We start from the raw sequence: 19,596 nt of genomic DNA, 5'->3' as shown, positions 1-19,596 counted from the left end.
GTTCTTAGAAAGAAATACTCAACATCATAGTGTTGTAAATTCTCCAAGTTAATTTATAAATTTAATATGACCTCAATAAAAACACTAAAAAGTAAAAAAAAAAAAAAAGTTTTTGGAACTGAGACAAGCGGATTCTAAAATTCACAAAGAAAATAAAAACACAGACATAGCGAAAACACCGTAACCAATATCAACAGGCAAACAATAGAAACCATGCCATTCGTGTCACGGAAAAAAAATATCAAAATATACACAGGAAGCTCCTAAAATGTACGGAAAAGAGAAAACCAATAATCCAAAGGATAAATGCTTAAGGGATATGAAGACAACTGGAAATACAAAAGGCGTTTAACTAAAGATATCCCAAACATACTTATCATAAGAGAAAAATACAACAGCACAATGCTTTATAATGGTGATGGTACTGGGCTTCCTTATCTTGTTGCTGATTTTAGAAGGGATGCTTCTAGTGGTACCATTCTATATTTATAGATTGGCAAATATCCCCGAAGTTGTCACTACACTATTGGCAAGGCTAGAGAGAAACAGGCAATCCTGTGCATTGTTGATTGGGGCAGACATTAGTGTAACCTCTTCGGAGGGCAATTCGATAATACTTCAAATTGCCCCAGAATTTCTACTTCTGGGATATTATTCCACAGATATTCTTGTGAAAATATTTAGATGCACAAGATACTCATACAGACGGTAAATGATTAGAAATGACTCACTTGTCCATCAATATAGACTAGTTAAAGAAAGTATGGTTTGTCCACGAATTCAAATGCAGTTATAAAAAATGATGAAATTCTTCATGTACAGATAGAGTAATATTTCTAAGATATATTGTTAAGTGAAAAAACCCAAGGTGCCCAACTCTGTGAATACAGTATACTACTTTTATGTAGCAAAGGGGAAGTTTCCAGAATAATTCATATTTATTTGCATATGCATAAAGAAACTGCAAGACAAGAAAACGCTGCCACCAATGACCTGTGGGGTCATTAAGAGACTTTCTGCTGTATTCCTTTTTATATTTAAAAAATTTTTGAACTGTGTAAATGTATTAGAGATTTAAAATTTTATTTTTAAAAACACAAAGCATTATATCTACCTTTTGCATGGTCTTAAAAGGGTGTATTCTGCAAAATGGAAACATAAAATAAAAAAGACTATCCTTTGTATATGAAATCAATGGTCGCAGCCCCTCAGCCTCTTTGGGGCAGATGATTTTAAACTTGCATTTATTCTGAGCCAGGCATGCACTTTCTGGTTCCTCTGGTAGATGGGTATAAGATTAGAGAGGGACTGGCTTCTTTCCTGGCTTGTGGCAGGGAAGGGGACCAGATGGTGATGACTGACTCGCATTAAACATTTTAACCCACTGCTATAACCAGCCACTGGCAGACACATTCCACCCACACCTTTAAGAAGCTGGAGCTTCATCCTTTGTCTTGGCCCTCGCCCTCCTGTACACCACTAAATGACATGATTTTTAACCTTATAAGGATGCAACCTCTGCTGGAATTCCGTCGACTGGAGAGTCTCCTCCTTAAGTTCTTTAAAACGAGGGCAGTCCCGGAAAGGCAGGTAAAGCAACTGAGGACAAAAGAAAAACCATAAATTCTTTATTAGTCAGAAGAACTTCGCTAGAGAAGCCGCAGCCATATTTTAAGCCTCCTTAGGTGCAAAGTGACCTGAATAAAAGATTCAAATGTGTTTTGAGAATGGAAATTCTAAAATTGAGGAAAAAGAGAGAAATGGTCTGTAGGTCTTAAATAGTAGGATATGTACACAGAACGGAAAAGCTTTTTTTTTTTTCTTTCATGAACTTGCCTAAAAAGGACTGTGTGGTTGGTAAATACACTTCCTCGTTTTCCATGTTGATGTAACTGTTATGTTGCTTCCTACTGGACCTCTTACATTTCTAGCACGAGATACACATGTGTGTGCAAAGGCATCCTGCCCCCCCACCTCCTCCTCCAACATACACATAAATATAGAGAAATAAATAAGAGGTTCTGGAAAAAGATTGGTTAATCATTCATTGACTTAAGTTCCGGTCAAAATAAGGGCATATACTAAATATATTGAAAAATACATTTTAAAACCCATTATAAATTGGACGATCTTCTGTAGTCTTAACTATAATCTCTAGGTTGGTGACGACTCAGCTTATTTTGTTGCTCGGACTTTTCATTTGTGGCCGGTCTTGTATTTCCAGCCCTTGGGGGACATCACTACTTGGATGTTTCTCTTCTTCCTCAAGTTTAACATGTACAAAACCGAAGTCAACTTCATTTTTAACCATTCTGCCTTTGTAATCTACTTTTGCCAATGGCAAAATGTATCATCCTGTTTCATAGACTAATCAGTTTCCTTGCCCACTTTCAGAATATATCCAAACTAGACTCCTCTTCATCATATTCATTGTTCCCACCATCATAACCTGTGTTTTGATTAATGCAAGGGCCTCCTATTTGGTCACTAGGCATCCATCCACTCTTTCCATCTTTACAATTCATTCTCCATACCACAGCTACCCTAATCCTTTTTGTTTTATTTTTATAAATACCAATCTTTCTAAAGCATTAATCAGATCATACCATTCTGTAGTTTATAATTTTCACTGGCTTTCATCTTACTTGGAATAAAATCCAAACTCAGTTAACCCTAGAGATCTCTGCCCTGCTTTCCTGCTACTGCCCCCTTATTCTTCTCTAGCAACACCGGAGGCCACGTTGTTGTCCCCTGAACTCACAGGTTTGGGGGCTCTGCCTGTTCCCTGAGACCTTGCCCCCCGTCACTCCTGCCAGGCTCTTCAAACTCAGCCGCAGCCATGATCACATTGCCTTGTTTTATTTCCTTCGGGGGAACTCATCGCCATTTGAGATTATTACTATTTTTTACTTCATCATCTATTTCCTATAAAATATCAACTCAAGGACAGCCAGCATCTTGTCTGTTTTGTCCATTGTTGTGTTGTCAATGTCTAGAACAGAGTCAGCCATATTTGTAGCTGCTCAGAAAACTTTTTAAAAATAGGTTGCTTCCTGGGTCACCTGGGTAGCTCAGTTGGTTAAGCGTCTGCCTTTGGCTCAGGTCATGATCCCAGGGTCCTGGGATCGAGCCCTGCGTCAGGCTTCTTGCTCAGCGGGGAGTCTCCTTCTCCCCCTGCTCATGCTCTCTCTCTCAAATAAAAAAAATCTTAAAAAAAAAAAAAATAAGTTGCTTCCTGATTCTGTCATTTGCCTTATTTTGCTTTCCTTCCTCTCACGTCTTTACCATCTAATTTCAGACCTTCATTTGTTTCATTCCTGAATTGCTTCAACAGTTATTCTCTGAGGCCCTAGTATTCTTTCCTTCCAAACCACAATCAGACAGATACCTCAGAGCACGGCTCATCGTGTGTGCCCGGGTGCCTTTTTCATCCGCTGCTTTACAGCCCAATTTTCCCGCATGGCCTTCCGATTTTCCCACAGAAGGAATGGCACTGCGGAGGGAAAAGGCACAGGGCTCTTCATTTAAAGGTCGAGGTTTTAGTGAATTACTCAACCTTCCTAGACTTTCATTTTCTCATCCCACATATTGAAAGAAGCTGAAAATAAGTGGAATAATCACCTAAAAATCCAACCAGCATTTTGCAATTCACAAAGTCTCTTCCATTTCTTAGCTGGATTTTCACAAATCGTCCTGAAGTAGTTAGAGAGGTACTGTTGTTCCCATGTTACAGAAAAGGACACTGGAGCAGGGAGGTGACTGGAGGTCAAGTGTCTGAAATGGTAGTTGGCTCTCAGACCTGGGTTTCCCCGGCTTTAAATGCAGCCCTCCTCCTCCACCGCACTGCCTCTCAGGCTCAAGGTTCCTCCTGGCTATCACGTGTGTATTCTCCGGTCTGTGCCCAACATAGCTAATCAGACGTTTTCATTCCTTCTAAATAAGAACTCTGGACACAGAAGGGCAAGCCATCTGTATATTCACCCACTGCCATGCTTTTGGGTTGCCTTCTTCTCCTTTCCTTCCCTCCTCCGAGATCTGGTTCAAGCTCTCACTCTCTCCGTGAAGACTCGAATGGCTGCCCTGTGGTCGCGCCACCGGGGTCCTTCTGTGAGTTCCTCTAGCAGGTGCAACTTGTTCTTGCTTCATCGCCCACCACTTTGTAGCATGGTCTACACGTGTCACACATGCAAATCGGTTTTCATCAAATGGGTGATAAATTAGGGAGGAAACCTGGCCTCGTGTTTTTCTACAGCCTTTAGCACAGCTAAAGTGTGTTGATTGACGGATGTTTGTCAGGTTTCTTGGTTGATGTTAGAACTGTTTTTATCTTAGTGAGGACGTAGCTGGAAGCCATGGGGAGATATTCTTGTTCCTCTCTTCCTCACTCTCCTTTGTTTTTCCTCTTTTCCTTTTTTTTTAAATATTTTATTTATTTATTTGACAAAGAGAGAGAAAGCATTCAAGCAGGAGGCAGAGGGAGAAGCAGACTCCCCGCTGAGCGGGGAGCCTGACACAGGGCTTGATCCCAGAACCCCGAGATCACGGCGTGACCTGAAGGCAGATGCTTAACTGACTGAAACACCCCGGCACTCCTCTCTTTTCCTCTTCTAATAGCTCCTATAGTCTCTTTACTACATAATTTAATTACTATCTTTCAGGATTAAGGGTTAAACATCTACCTTGTTCTACACTGGCTAAATTGGATGCTGCTGTCCAGTGTCTATCTATGCAGAAAAGGCTGTGGCAACAGTGATTTTTTTTTTCCTTTTGGAAGAAAATATTCACAAACTCCTAAGAATACTAATCATCATAATACTTCTCTCTTGATTCTGTGAAGGAAAGACGTACAAATGAATCATCTTGTCTTTTCAGGAAACATCAAAAAAAGTGGTTGGAGTAGACTTACCTAGACTGAGGTCGACAGATTCAGGCTGTTTCTACAAAGTATTTGGGGAAGATTCTTACGTCATCAGATGCAACAGTTAAGTCAAATGTCTAGGAGTACTGGCAGGGCAAAGAGGATGGAACCTACCCCAGGGGCCCCTGGGCAACAGCCCGATGCAGAAGGCATGCTAAGCCTCAGCTACCGAGAGAGGACATGGTCATGCTTACAGTGGGACTGCAGGGGAATCAGGATGGATTCCTTGTCCCAAACTATTCCTTTCATACAGTCTTTTTTTTTTTTTTTTTTTAGAAGGGGGAGGAGCAGAGGGAGAGGAAGATAGAGAAACTTAAGCAGGCTCCACACCCAGCACAGAGCCTGAAGTGGGGCATGATCTCACAACCCTGAGATCATGACCTCAGCCGATATCAAGAGTCTGACACCCAACTGACTGAGCCATCTGGATGCCCCTCCTTCATATAGCCTTAAATTCCACACCTGGGAGGTTAGTTAGATTCATTTAATACTATTTAAAACCAAAGCAGTTCCTCTGAAAACGTTAAAGAGCTTTTGGTGCCTCCTGCCCAGTGCAAATAAATTTGAGAGTTTCTTTCAAATAGCCCCATTCAGACAGCCTGGTTTACGGTACTGGTTCTCAAACTTGGTTGTCCACTAGAATCATCTAGGGACATTATTTTAAAGTACTGATGCCTGCATCCCACCCTCAGAGATCCTGATTCGTTATAGCAAGTGCCCTAGGTGCCAGGATTTAAAAAATTTTTTTTCAGGTAATTCTAATATAATAACTTTGAGAACCACTAGTTTACAGGGAAGGAAATTGTCTGGAATGAGATAGGCCTGGTTCTTGTCCCAATAGCGATGCTTACCAGCTTTGTGGCACTGAGCTTATTTTGTTTCTCTCTCTGAGCACATATTTCCCTGGCTATAAAAGGAGAACAGTGATATTGTCCATTCAAGGTTGTTATGAAAGGTAAATATGATGACACATATCAAAGTACTGGTCACTGACTATGCACTCAAATCTTTCTTTTTTTCCCCTACCTCAGAATGGGGGTTTTCATGTGGGGAGGGAAATTTTGTAGGTAGAGAGCTCTTAGAATATTCTGGAGAAAGGAGAACCCTATGTGGGGCACCAAAAACCTGGGAATTGAAGGTAGAAAAAGGGGAAGTCTGTGTGTGTGTGTGTGTGTGTGTGTGTGTGTACATGTGAAGATGGAGAGGGGAAAATTGCCATTTTTTAAAAAAGATTTATTTATTTATTTATTTGAGAGAGAGAGAGAGAGAGAGCACGGGGTGGGGAGGGGCAGGGGGACAGGGAGAGAGAAACTCAGGCAGACTTGGCTCTGAGCGTGGAGTGCGGAGCCTGAGGTGGGACTCGATCCCATGACCGGGAGACCATGACCTGAGCTGAAACCAAGAGTTGGCCACTTAATCAACTGTACCCCCAGGAGCCCCCATACTGCCATTTGTTGAAAGGATGGCAAAACAAAGTGGCTGATGAAGGTCCAAACTGACATTCTGTTCCTACTTTCTCTTACCTGGGGCTTCCTACGTCCTACTCTGTCCTTCACACCTTTATTTGGAAAAATATTAAGATTGCACCGACCGGGGCGCCTGGGTGGCGCAGCGGTTAAGCCTCTGCCTTCGGCTCAGGGCGTGATCCCTGCATTGTGGGATCGAGCCCCACATCAGGCTCTTCCACTATGAGCTTGCTTCTTCCTCTCCCACTCCCCCTGCTTGTGTTCCCTCTCTCGCTGGCTGTCTCTATCTCTGTCGAATAAATAAATAAAATCTTTTAAAAAAAAAAAAAAAAGATTGCACCGACCAAGCAGCATGCAGACCTCCAAACCCACAAGTACTGGGCAACCTGCCTTCCTCCTCCTAGGTCAAATAGGAGGTTTTTCCCGAATACTCACCCGATCTTCAGAAAGAGAGAGTGTGTGCACTGGGATGGGCTGCCAGGGTAGGCTGGGATTCCAGACGCTGATACCCTCTGGAGGAAATAGGCCTGCAAGGTTTGTCATAGCACTCATCAAAGTCCGATCGACGTCTGTACTTTGAATATAAACCTAGAGTGGGAAAAATCAAAGGAGATTCCAACTGATTGGAACTGTGCGTTTTTCCCTGTGGAGCAAAGAGTACATTTGAGAAAGGCCAGGACCCTCACATGAAAACATTAGCAAACATTGTGGTAGCATCATGATCATAATATCTACAGCGGAAGAGACAGTATGATGAGAATGCCACTTGGTACGTCAATAGTTGAACTGATAAAGAGACCAATTAAGTGACGGCTACTTGCCGAGCCAAACTATTTGCCATAGATGTCCATAAAGTTTTGAACTTAGTCATATTTATAAATTTTTTAGGAAAAAAATATTTGTATAAAGAGGAGTACATTTGGGGCACCTGGGTGGCTCAGTTGGTTAAATGACTGCCTTCGGCTCAGGTCATGATCCCAGGGTCCTTGGATTGAGCCCCACATCAGGCTCCCTGCTTGGCAGTGAGTCTGCTTCTCCCTCTCCCTCTGCCCCACCTCCCACTCATGTTCTCATTCTCTCTCTCCTCTCAAATAAATAAACAAAATCTTAAAAAAAAAAAAAAAAGGAGGAGTACATTTGTAAATAAGATCTCTGACTTGTGTAAGTTCCTTGGGAAATGAGCAAAGCACTTTTACACATGCAACATTATGTTAAATTCTTTCAGGGAAAAAGGCTCCCACTCTTGGCTCCCCAACTCACCTGTTCACGTTTGTAGGACTCATTCAAAAAATTTCTATATCTTTTCCTTACATACTGTCCGAGTTCATAATGCTGCTCCATGCCCAGCTATGGGAACAAATAAAAGCAAAAATCAGTGAAAGTAAATTCTGCACATCTCATGTATGAGTCTCACCTCTCCTCATTGAATGTGTGGAGCGAACCATGTGTACTTTAATAGTTCCACGACAACAACAACAACAACAACTTATTTTTAAATGAAACAACAAAAGAGAGTTGTAATCTTCAGGCATGACTCCTTGAGAAAACTCATGCAACTTCATTAGCACTTAACATAGAGCCTTGCACAGTTCACAGCTGGTGATTGATCTGATTTAAGTAAATGGTTCATCTCTGGCGTGGTAGAACATCACTGACTCATCTTTGTCGGTGGAACATTCAAGGGAGCTGGTTGACCACTTGGTGGAGGTTTTGTGGAAGACATTCAACCATCTGATGAGAGGTTGGACTTGATGAATCTGAAGATCACTTTCAACCTCTGGGTGTAATGATTTATTATCTGCACGGTTTACTTACGCCTGGTTCATGAAAAACTAGAGCCTATTACTCAAAGTGTGGTCTGGGGATCAGCAGTATTAGCATCACTTGGGAGTATGTTAGAAACCAAATTCTTAGGCCCCAACTTGATCTCCTGAGCCAGCACCTTTGGGGGGTGTGTGGAGCTCAGGAACCCCTTTGTACCAAGCTTACTAAGATTCTGATGGCCAGTAAACACTGAGAAATGTTGCTTTAGTTCAGTGATCCTCAAGCATTAGGGTGCATCAGAAGCAAAATTATCTAGGGATGCTTGTTGAAAGGCAGATGCCTCAGCACTTCCCTCCGAGATTTCCTGCTTGCTAGACCCCGGGGTAGCCCTGGAACCTGCATTTTAACAACTGTCCTGAGTGATTCTGATCTGTGTAGTAGAGTGCCATGCTTTGAGAAACACTGCCTTCAAGTCTGTCTTTAATCCCGAGTTTTACTAGAGCTTCAGGAATCAGAGAGGTTGTGTTTTTCCTTGTGATGAGAACTCTTGGGATTACTCTCGTAACAACTTTTGTATGTATTATCGAGCTGTTTTATCTATAGTCGTTACACCGTACATTAAATCCCTACTACTTATTTACCTCGTAACTGGAAGTTTGTATCTTTTGACCACCTCTTCCCCAATCCTCTTCCCCTCACACCTGGCCTCTGGCAACCACAGATCTGATCCCTTTCTCTATGAGTTTGGTTTTTTAAATTTTAAATTTTTTTAGATTCCACATATAAATGAGATCATATAGTATTTGTCTTTCTCTGGCTTCTATTACTTAGCATAATGTCTTCAAGGTTTACCCATGTGGCTGCAGACAGTAGGATTTTATCATTTTTTATGGCTAAATAATACTCCACTATAGATATATACCACAACTTCATTATTCATTCATTTGTTGATGGGCATTTAGGTTGTTTCCATATCTTGGCTATTGTAAATAACACTGCAACGAACATGGGGGTGCAGAGATATCTTTTTGAATTAGTGTTTTCATTTCCTTTGACTATTAGAACCTGCATTTTAAAAGATCTCTAAATGATACATTTGTACTTGGAAGCTTGAGAAACACTGCTCTAGGGAAATCTGATGGCTAGTCAGAGACTCCCAGAAGGAGAATCCAGATCCCACAGTCTGAAAGAATCTTAGAGTCTCACTGGAAAAGCAGAATAAGGGAACAGGAGTCTCCACACAGCCACAGGTATTAAGAAGTAGCCTTGAGTTTTTATTACTGTTCCCAAGAAGCCTGAAGCTGGGTAGGCTATGGTGGGAGGAGCTCTGACCTGGCAGCCAAAAGATGCTGACCTCAAACAGCCTCTGTGGGATTACTCCTCCATGAAACATTGCGGTTGAATTAGAGAAGTGATTCTCAGACTTCGCTCACATTAGAGTCAACTGATCAATGGAGGAGTTTCTAAAAATCCCAATATCCAGGTCATACCCTAGATGAATTAAATAAGAACCTCTGTCTGGGAGACAGACAGACATCGGTATTTTTTAAAGCTCTCCAAATAATTTCAATGTTTAGCCAAGACTGAGACCCATTGGTTTAAATGCTTAGTTAAATGTTTAGATAAATGTTTAGAGATACTCAACTCTAAACACTCTATGACATTTCCTTAATGTATTTAAACAGTGTTTTGGTTGAGACAGAAGCAACACACGTGGCCTCCGGCTCCAAACAGAAGAGCCATCCACTCTTGCAAGAGAAGGGGGTAGGGTACTGGGGCAGTGACTACAGATGACTTTGTCTTCCACCCAACCCCCTCTTCACCTTCTCCTTTGGTGCTCTTTAGAAAGTAGGGCTCCCTATGTTTAAGACCACTTATAAGAAGGCTCAATCCCAGTATATCCAGCTGATAAAATAATCAAATTTGGTATCAGCACTTGCAGAGGAATCCTGTCTTCCCAACCCCGCTGATTCAGTTTATCGATTGCAAGATTATTTTCTACTTCCTTAGGGGGAGGCTGAGAAACTCAGGGGCTGGCTTCCAAGTGTCTCTGGGCTCTCTTCAGCATCTTTAAGCTCATGTATTCGTCTGTTCCCACGCACAGCTCTTATGCTTTAATAAAGCCAAACAGGGAAAAAAAAAAAAAAGATCAAAACGGGCAATTTTATACAATTCTACTGTTACTGTCACTAGTTGGTCATGATCAGAAATTATTGAAGTTAACCTTTAGTGCCTCGCCTTTCACGATCAAAACACATTTTAGACGTTTTAGTTTCTTGGTAATTGTGCAAAATTCTCTCCCACATCTGAGTAACTGAAGTAGTTATATGGTTTCAATGTATTACAAACTCCACATAGTTTCCCTTAAGACTCATCAGCAATCTTTAGCTGAAAATTCAACCAACCTGAGTGAGTTGGCCAAATCCTTGAGGCCATGAGGATTCCTTGATGGGGTCGTTAGGGAAGGTTTCAATGGGACTTCGGTCTCCATGCCTAAACACCTGAAAAGAGATTGAGACCGTAACGTTACAAATTTCACTTAGGTGTTTTGTCTTAGCTCATCCTAATAGATTTTCTTCTAAACCACTGGTTCTCCACCTTGGGATGTGGTCAGTGCATCAGGATTTTAAGACCTCCCCAGGTAAGGGGAGCCTGGGTGGCTCAGTCAGTTAAGCATCTGCCTTCGGCTCAGGTCATGATCTCAGGGTCCTGGGATTGAGCCCTGTGTTGGGCTCCCTGCTCAGCGGGGAGTCTGCTTCTCCCTCACCTGCCTCTCCCCCTGCTCATGCTCTCTCATTCTACTCTCTCTCAAAAAAATTTTAAAAATCTTAAAAAAAAAAAGAACTTCCCAGGTAAATCTCAGGTTAAGAACCACTGTTTTAAGCTCACTAACACTTTCCTGTGTTTCAGGTAATTTAACAAGTCGGTCAGTCATTAGAAAGCAGGGGAGCCATGCACTGACACTGGTTTTTATATTGGGTCAAGAAGCAACAAAAAGCTTAGCAAGATCACTTTATTGCAGACAGACTCTGATGAGAAGTATTCTTCCTTAATTATGGTGTTAACATTTTTACATATGATAAAAATAGTAGCTTTTAAATGCCACATACAGTTTGTGACCATCTTGAGCCAATGATTTATTAGTTTTTAGGAAATTAGACATAAAGGATTTATGGAGACGGAGATTAGAAAAGCTAATTCTTGGGGCGCCTGGGTGGCACAGCGGTTAAGCGTCTGCCTTCGGCTCAGGGCGTGATCCCGGCATTATGGGATCGAGCCCCACATCAGGCTCCTCCGCTATGAGCCTGCTTCTTCCTCTCCCACTCCCCCTGCTTGTGTTCCCTCTCTCGCTGGCTGTCTCTATCCTGTCAAATAAATAAATAAATAAATAAATCTTTAAAAAAAAAAAAGGAAGAAAAGCTAATTCTTAATACTCTAAGAACATACTTCTGGATTTGTATGCATGTCATGCTATTTTGATTGCACATTTTCCTCTTTGGGGAGAGTAGTCTGGACTTTCAAAACCTTGGTATTTTCTGACTCCAGGATGCTTTCCGAATAAAATACCAAACCAAATACAAAGCAAAAGATAAGACATGAAAACACTCAAGAAATCCAAGATGCAGTCTATACCGATGCCAGCAAACCATTTTAACACAGCGGAGGGCCGCATATTCCCCTGCATTATCTGAGATCTCCTGCCCTTGTCATTTACACTACCCGGCGAAGATGCTCCAGTAGACACAGAATAAGAAAGAGTCCTAAATTTTAGCCTTCTTTCAGATCAGATTCCAAGCAAGTGAGGGAGGCTTATAGGACCTGGGTTGTGTCTCTGGCGTTTAAAGAAAACTTATCTTTACATCCCCTAAACTGGTGAGAAATAAAAATCGCAGTAGGACAGGCTACAGCAAACAGAGACCATGGTGCAGAGGATCTTAAGAAATCATTTTGGTCAGGTAAGAAACTGCTGTCATGAATGGTCCCTTCATGGCTGGAAGAAAGGCTGCATAATCTGAGAAATGATCAAGGCTAATCGTTAGTGCTCTTTCTTTGGAGGCGTGGGGGGGGGGGTGCAGACAGAGAGGGAGAAGCAGGCTTCCTGCTGAGCAAGTGGGGCTCCATTCCAGGACCCTGAGATCATGACCTGAGCTGAAGGCAGACGCTTAACCGAATGAGCCACCCAGGCGCCCCTCATTAGTGCTCTTTCTAGAATCTAAACATATTTTTGACTTTTTACATCCCAGGTAATTATGCAAAATAACTTTTCTAGATCTGAGTTAACTAAAATTGTTACGTGGTTTCAATAGATTATAAAACCTACAATGTTTAGTTTCCAGGGCATCTCAACCTCAGCACTGTTGACATTTTGGGCTGGATAATTCCTTGCGAGGGGCTATCCTGTTGCTGTACAGTGTTTAGCAGCATGCCGGGCCTTTGCGCGCTGGATGCCAGCAGCTGTCCCTAATTGTGACGACTAAAAAATTCACCAGACACTGCCAATTGTGCAGTAAGGGGCAAAATCATCTCTGGTTGAGAACTCCTGAGTTAGCCAAAGGGAAGTCAGATGAGAGACATTGTGGTAAAATAATTTACAATGCTTCCTACCAGCCTATAACCACAATAACTCCTCAAGGTTTTTTGAATGCTTGCTGTGTCCTAGAAACTGTGCTAAGTACTTCTCATAATTTAATCCATTCATCAGTTCTACAAAGCATTTATGATTATTATCATTATTTTACAAACAAGGAAATTAGCCCTAGTTAAGTGACCTCCCCAAGGTCACACAGCACGTAAGTGGCACAGCAGAGATCCAAACACAGACAGTGTGCCTCCAATGCCAGCATTCTTAACCTGTGTAAGAGGCTCATTTCTCTGCTAAAACACACCCCTTGGCATCCCACCAGTGGGTGATCTGGGATCTGGGGCTTCTTTATAAACTCTAGTCTTTTCCTCTAAGATTGGAAGCTCTGCATGTTGCGGGGGAGGGGATGGTGTTGCACTAGAGGAAAACCTTGATGTAACAAACACTTCCAAATACTATTTAAAAAATAAAACTGAGATTTGCATCTAAATGACAGTATAGCCTGGGGAGAAAAATAAGCGTGGTCCCCTTAGAGGAGGGTTATTTAAACAGCAGAGTCCTGGGGCATAATTACAGGCTTAAACAAGCTTTCTTACTCTGTCCTTACAGGTCAGGAATAATTGTACCCCCCTCTGTTGCAGTAGGTTTTAAGGGTTTTTGAGGTATGGCTCAAACATGCTGTGAGCTCTTCAGAAGGGGTGTCCCCCAGAGACAATTAATAAACCGACTCCTCCCTGACCCCGGACACTGGAAATCAGTATGTGTGCGTGTGCATACGCTCGCCCGTGTGCATATCAGTGAGTGCCTTCAAGTGCACACGTGCCATTCTTGAGCTCCTGGAGTTTCAGCTGGAGCCTTTGGACTGAGCTTAGGTGTTTTTTTAAGCCTGTGGTAAGGCAAACTTCTTAACTGCTGCTCTGCCAGATCTGTAACTTCTGTTCTCAGTCCAACAATCATACTCTGTGAAATCCTTTAGAAACCTAAACATAGAGGGTCAGCAGTAGGACTATTTTGCAGTCCTAGTGGTAATTGCCGTAGGAAGACATCCAGGATAACAACCCCTTATGTGGATGCAACCCTCCACAGTTTTATACAGTCTTTTCCCCACTCTCTCTTTTAATTCTCACAACTCCCGTGAGGCCAGGACAAATTGATTGATATCCTGATTGATATCCTGAACAAAGAAGGAAACTGAGGTTCAAAGAGATTGAATGAGCCGTCCAGACCTCCTCGTTTTCATGATTTCCCTCACCACATCACATTATCCTTTTAGATCACAGGTAGCTTTTCTTAAAAAAAGAACATGGTTTGGTACTCTCATGAATGATCCTTCTCCCTCGAGACTGCTGAGCAGATGTGGCTTGTTTCATCATCCTACCTGATCTGGCCCTGCCCACCTTGATGTTACTACCCTACACTCTTGCTAAACGTGTTTAGCCACAGAGCCCCTGCTGTTCCATCCAATACATTGCTTCAGCCTCAGCGTGGTGATGTTCTATCTGCCTGGAATATCTTCTGTTTCTAATCCTGGCGGTCACTAAATTCAGCTCCCTCCTGAAAAAGGCAACCAAGAGAGGTCTCCCTTGACCTCTCATACTCACCATACTTACTACTGTTTCTCTAAAAAGTTAAAAATAATGATTCTCTAAGGGTTTTCTGTGGGACACTCTGGAAAAAGAAGGGGGTGGATTCTGTGGTCAAAGTTTAGGAAATATAGTTTACTACTAGATCATGTCCTTTAAAGCCACGTTAAAATATTATTATTATTTTTTAAAAGATTTTATTTATTCATTTGAGAGACAGCAAGAGAGAGAGCACGAGTGGAGGGGCACAGGGAGAGGGAGAAGCAGACTCCTCCCTGAGCAGGGAACCTGATGTGGGACTTGATCCCAGGACCCTGGGATCATGACCTGAGCCAAAGGCAGATGCTTAACCGACTGAGCCACCCAGGTGCCCACATATATTAGAATATTAAAGACTAAGGAGTCCTATCTTTCGAGACCTGAAATACAGTGTAACCCTTGTTCTGTTCCCCAAACTGATTTGACTATTGAAACCCATTTTTTACAAGCAACTCCTGTTAACAACTCGTCAAACTAGCATTCCCTGGGACACACGTTGATAAACCTGTTTTAAAAGATTGTGTGATAACTCTGTTCATGAGACAGAACAAGAAGCAAGGACAGTTTCCTGCTCTTTTTGCCAAGAACAGCTTTTCAGAATTGGGAAAGATTTCTTTTCCTTGGATCATGGAGAAACAGCGAGGAAACTACCTGCTGATTATGAGTTAAGTCTGTACACCCAACCTCCCTGGGGAGATCTCAGCTCCATGTACTGGCTTACATGCACACAGCAGGAATGGAATACGTGTAGTGATGGGGAGCCTAGCCTCTCTGATCATACAGCCTGGATTCAAATCCTGGCTACACCATGGTTACCATGTAACTATGGACAAGTTGCTTAACCTCTTTGTGTCTCAATTTCTTTATCTATAAAATAGAAATAGTATGGTTTTTCTAAAACTTTATAGAACAGTTGCCAGGTATAGCAAACCAAATTACAGGATGCCCAAATATTGCACAAAACATACTTCATGCTATGAAATTATTTGCTCTTTATCTGAAATTCAAATTTAACTGGGTATCCGGTGTTTTCTTAGCAACCCTACTTTACAGGATTGTTGGGAGGATAATGTGACATACTCCATATTGAACTCTCAGAACAGTGCCTGGCATATAGTAAGCATTGAGTAATGATTGGTTACTGTTACAAATGTTACCACTTTGATCAGAGGCACCTTTCTTTTATTCCGGTTCTAATAATTTCTAAGGATTTGCCTGGGTATATAATTTAACCATTTATAATCAAATATTCTCCATAATCAATAAAAAGAAGAAAGTAGTATTTCATTGCTTAAGTCCTTAGAAAGATATTGTTTTGTACGGGCCAAAAAAGTTGTATTTAGTTGCCCTTCCTCTACCATTAATGGAAGAAAGCCTTGGTAGGAAAAATCGCTAGTATTAGCCTTGTGTGATAATTGTTAATCTTTTTACCTCCAAGAGAGCTATCCTTGTAAGGTTTTCTTTCCTTTTCTTCTCTTTTTTCTTAAGATTTTATTTATTTATTTGACACAGAGAGAGAGAGAGAGAGAGAGTGCAGAAGCAGGGGGAGTAGCAGGCAGGGGAGAAGCAGGCTCCCCGGGGAACAGAGAGCCAGATGCAGGACTCGATCCCAGGACCCTGGGATTGACCTGAACTGAAGGCAGATGCCCAACTGACTGAGCCACCCAGGTGCCCCTGTAAGGTTTTTCTTAGGGAAGAATTAACTTGTAGTCCCTGAACACATGTTAACTGAGAGTGAAGGGGGAGAAAGGAAGCACACAACAGTTTGGTAGTCAAGGGAAGTGAACCCGTACTGTAGTAAAACAGGGAGAGAATCGACCTCATGCGGGTAATTGCAAGTTCACTGTAGTACCTCGGAGAGGATCACCTCTCAAGCAACTTGCCACAGGCTCACAGTGTTGACAGTGCAATTTCTGCAGCGTACTCACACTTGCTTAATGCACGTGTTGGCAAGGAACCCACGAATATAAGTAAAAGTCCAACTTGCACGGATTTCTCTGCAGGAGGTACACTATATGACACACTTTTCTTTTTTTTCAGCTCCAAAGTCTGACAGCTGGCAAATCATTCGTAAATAAATTGATAATATGTTTCTCTGATTCTCTCTCATTTGTTGACTCATGACCTAGTAAAGATTTACTGCAGTAATAATCATAATTTGCATAATCATATGGTTATGAAATTGGTTTCTGTAGAAGGGAAAGAAAGGAGTTCTGAATACACCAAGCTGAAGAAATAGGCACTTCATGTTTGATTTTTACGTAAAAGATGACCTCCCTACAAATTACAGAAATAAATTTTGAGTATTCTTAGAGTAAGAAAATTTACTTATTTATCAGCATATTTTCACACTATTAAATAAAAAAAGGTGAGGAAGAGAAAGAGGTTGAGAGAGTGGGTGTGAAAGACAAAGAGAGGGGCAGAGGTGGAGGGAGACAGTGAAACAGCTCAAGAGAAGTAGAGATAACAGAGAAAATCACAGACAGAGAAACCCAGAAACACAGAGGGATTAATTCCAGGACTTCTAGGTAAAGTGAAAAATCCCCTTCACTTTGCAAACCCCCTTCCTACCTATTTTTAAGACAACGTCAACAGTCTATTTTCTTTCCTTAACCTCACACATCGGCCATCCCTCTTTTCCCATAACTTGTCACAGTACACGGGGTGGAGAAAAACATTATTTTAATGACCAACCAAATCTACATATCAGGAAGTCTTCCTTGAAATCTCGAATTTAGTTTCACTTTTATGCTTCAAAGACTGTTTACAAATATAGTTTCCAATTTCCTGATAAAGAAAAGGGGAAGGGGCTACCTAACGCAGAAGATGACAGTTTTTTAGTTTGCGAACAAGTAATCATTACACTGAATGCAGCCTGGTTCGCTCCCGGTGCTAACGTGGCCAGCTGAGCCTTCCCCCACGGCGCCGTGTGGCTGTCAAAAGCAACACGCACTCAGCTCAGCCGTGAACTAAGTGAATAAATAAATATTAGCGGCAAAGGCACAAATAACCAAAGCAAACACTTTCTGTCAGGACATGTTAAGTATTCGTTAGAAGGAACTTGCGAAACTTGATTATTCACTTTCTGAGTTTGGTCTCTGGGAGACAACAGTAGGGGGTAAAGTGAAACCTGACACTTTGGGCATCAGACCCTGCTCGTAACAGTTTGAAGGGAAAAACAACGAGAAAAGTCTACTCACCAGTGTCACAAACTTCAGTTCCTTAGCTACCGCACCTCGTTCTACCCAGGAGAGCAGAAGCAAGAAGCAGAGGCAAAGGCTTGCTGCCCTGGCCACGGGGAGCAGGGCAGCCCTCATGCTGGGGAGTGTGGTCCCGGGCAGGAGTTTGGAGGTGCTGTTTTCAGAGCAAAAGCCATTAGGGGGGGAAGCTATTTAACAAAGGGATTGAAAGGGAAGGAGTCACTGGGAGGAGCCAGACTCAGAAATAGATTACCAGGTAGTTTGGGGCGGGGTTTGGCAAGTGTCAGGTCAGATAATTTGGGGGCTGGGTGTGAGAGATCACAGTCTTCTGGATTTAAGGTAGAACACTGAGGCCCAGAGAGGAGAAAGCTGTTGCTCAAGGTCACAGAGCATGTTAGGAGACTTGGTTTTTGTTTTTTTTTAAGTTTACCATTCTCTTTTCTTTAGATCGGGTGGGGTGTGATACAGTGTTTGCTCTGTGGCTGTCACTTGGGAAAGGATCTACCTCGACTTTGGAAACCTTAGGCCAGTGATTCCTAACCTTTTGGGAATCCAGAAATATAGGCACAGAAATATGGAAGGAACTGCGGGTACTGGTGTATTTTGGGTCTATTCCCCAGGCCAAACTTGGCTCCCTATTGTAAAACTCTCATGTAGCCTAGAGAGTTGTTTTTATTTTTGTTTTGGGTTTGTTTCGTGTTTTTTTTTTTTTTGAGAGGTCTTTTTAAATTGAAGAGAAATTTTATTTTGAAAATTTTTAGTGACACCTTAAGATATTTGGGGTTCATCTGTGGCATCCCAAATTAGGATTAGAAGTACCTTTCCTAACCTGACACAACTGAAAAACAATGACAACAACAAACTTACCTATAACTCTGTGTTGTCAGTCACCACCTTGGGCCATGAGCCCTACGTCCTGCATTCTGGGTGAGTCACACCCTTGCCTCTCCAGGCCTGATCGCATCAGGGACGCTACAAAAGAGGATAATCTGGACGGAAGGAATTTAGCTTTCCATTTTTCCCCCAACCTGTCAGCCCTATTGTAGGCTGAACTGTCATGACGCTTGCACCCCATCAGCAGAGGGAGAACAATGGTTTGTCCCAGAAGCTGCTCTCTGGTACATTGCACATACCTGTGGCAAGAGGACTCTGTGGTCATGGGATCATAGGCTGCCCTAGAATGTGGTGTGTGGGGGAGTGGTTGTTTCTTCTGGTATGGGAAAACATGTGTGAAGAATGAAGGAATGTGTGGTAGGGTTAGACATTTCAGGGGACTTGGGACCCTCTCTTTGCTATCACATTCTTCACATGCCAATCCCCTCTTTCATTTTCAGTGGGTGATATTTTGAGGAGATGAGTTCAGGGAAAAGGGGATGAAGGTTGAGAGGTGGTCTAGGTAAAATCTGAAATTGCCACGCTGATGATCCCTGCTGTACGCACCAGGCAACCTGACTAAGGAAGCTCCAGCACCCGTTTACCTTTCACTTGGTTTTGACCCACATACCTTAAATTGTGGCAGATACGTGATTCTGTTCAATGTGTTTTCAAGGATCAGCCTGGCTCCTTGTTCTCTTGTCTTCTTCCTTATCTACCTCTGGATTGATGCCTTAGTGCTTCCTGGTAGTGACTCTGGTTCTCTAACCCACCTATGCCATGTTGTGCTAGGTTGGCTAGAACCCTCTTCTGATCCTACTTCCTCTGCATCACCTCTTCTGGGCTCCTTTTAGCCCTCCAAGTAGGAACAGTAGTAGCAGCAGTCCCAGCAAACAACTCTTAAAGAGAGAACCGGAAAAAGGCTGATTAAATTGAATACATCTCAATTTAAACTGATTCAAGTTGGGATAAGTGGTTTAGACTTCTATCCTTTACCCTACTCACCACCCTAACTTCTACTTTGATTATTAAATTATAAGGGGAGGAGAAGACCATAACTATAGATCTGAACACCATGAAGTTGAGTCTGAAAGAACCTCAACTCAGATAAGATTCATTTAAAAATCTTCTTTGGTCTCTTGAACCTTGAACTCATAAGGCCTTTGCAAAG

At 42.2% G+C, this 19,596-nt stretch overlaps 1 protein-coding gene across 4 annotated transcripts in view; it reads right to left on the bottom strand.

Moving 5' to 3' along the window:
* ACP3 (acid phosphatase 3) overlaps positions 1-17,779 on the bottom strand; it is an 85,394-nt gene extending 67,615 nt beyond the window's left edge. For all 4 annotated transcript variants that reach the window (XR_006778488.2, XM_045791766.2, XM_045791765.2 and 1 more), the window contains exons 1-5: positions 17,553-17,779; positions 10,554-10,649; positions 7,645-7,731; positions 6,820-6,972; positions 1,501-1,599 (exon numbers count right to left, since the gene is read on the bottom strand). Coding sequence is in view for 3 of the 4 variants with exons in the window: in XM_045791766.2 (XP_045647722.1) it covers positions 1,501-1,599; positions 6,820-6,972; positions 7,645-7,731; positions 10,554-10,649; positions 17,553-17,669 (552 nt within the window). In the remaining variant the exon portion in view is untranslated. The remainder of the gene's footprint in view (positions 1-1,500; positions 1,600-6,819; positions 6,973-7,644; positions 7,732-10,553; positions 10,650-17,552) is intronic.
* Between the last annotated feature and the right edge of the window lie 1,817 nt (positions 17,780-19,596).

This window comes from Ursus americanus, chromosome 20 (assembly GCF_024610735.1).
Source record: "Ursus americanus isolate L20-20 chromosome 20, mUrsAme1.1.p, whole genome shotgun sequence".
In the NCBI taxonomy this organism is placed as follows: domain Eukaryota; kingdom Metazoa; phylum Chordata; class Mammalia; order Carnivora; family Ursidae; genus Ursus; species Ursus americanus.
Note: the sequence above shows the minus strand (reverse complement) of the source record. Positions and strands in the feature narration are given on the sequence as shown.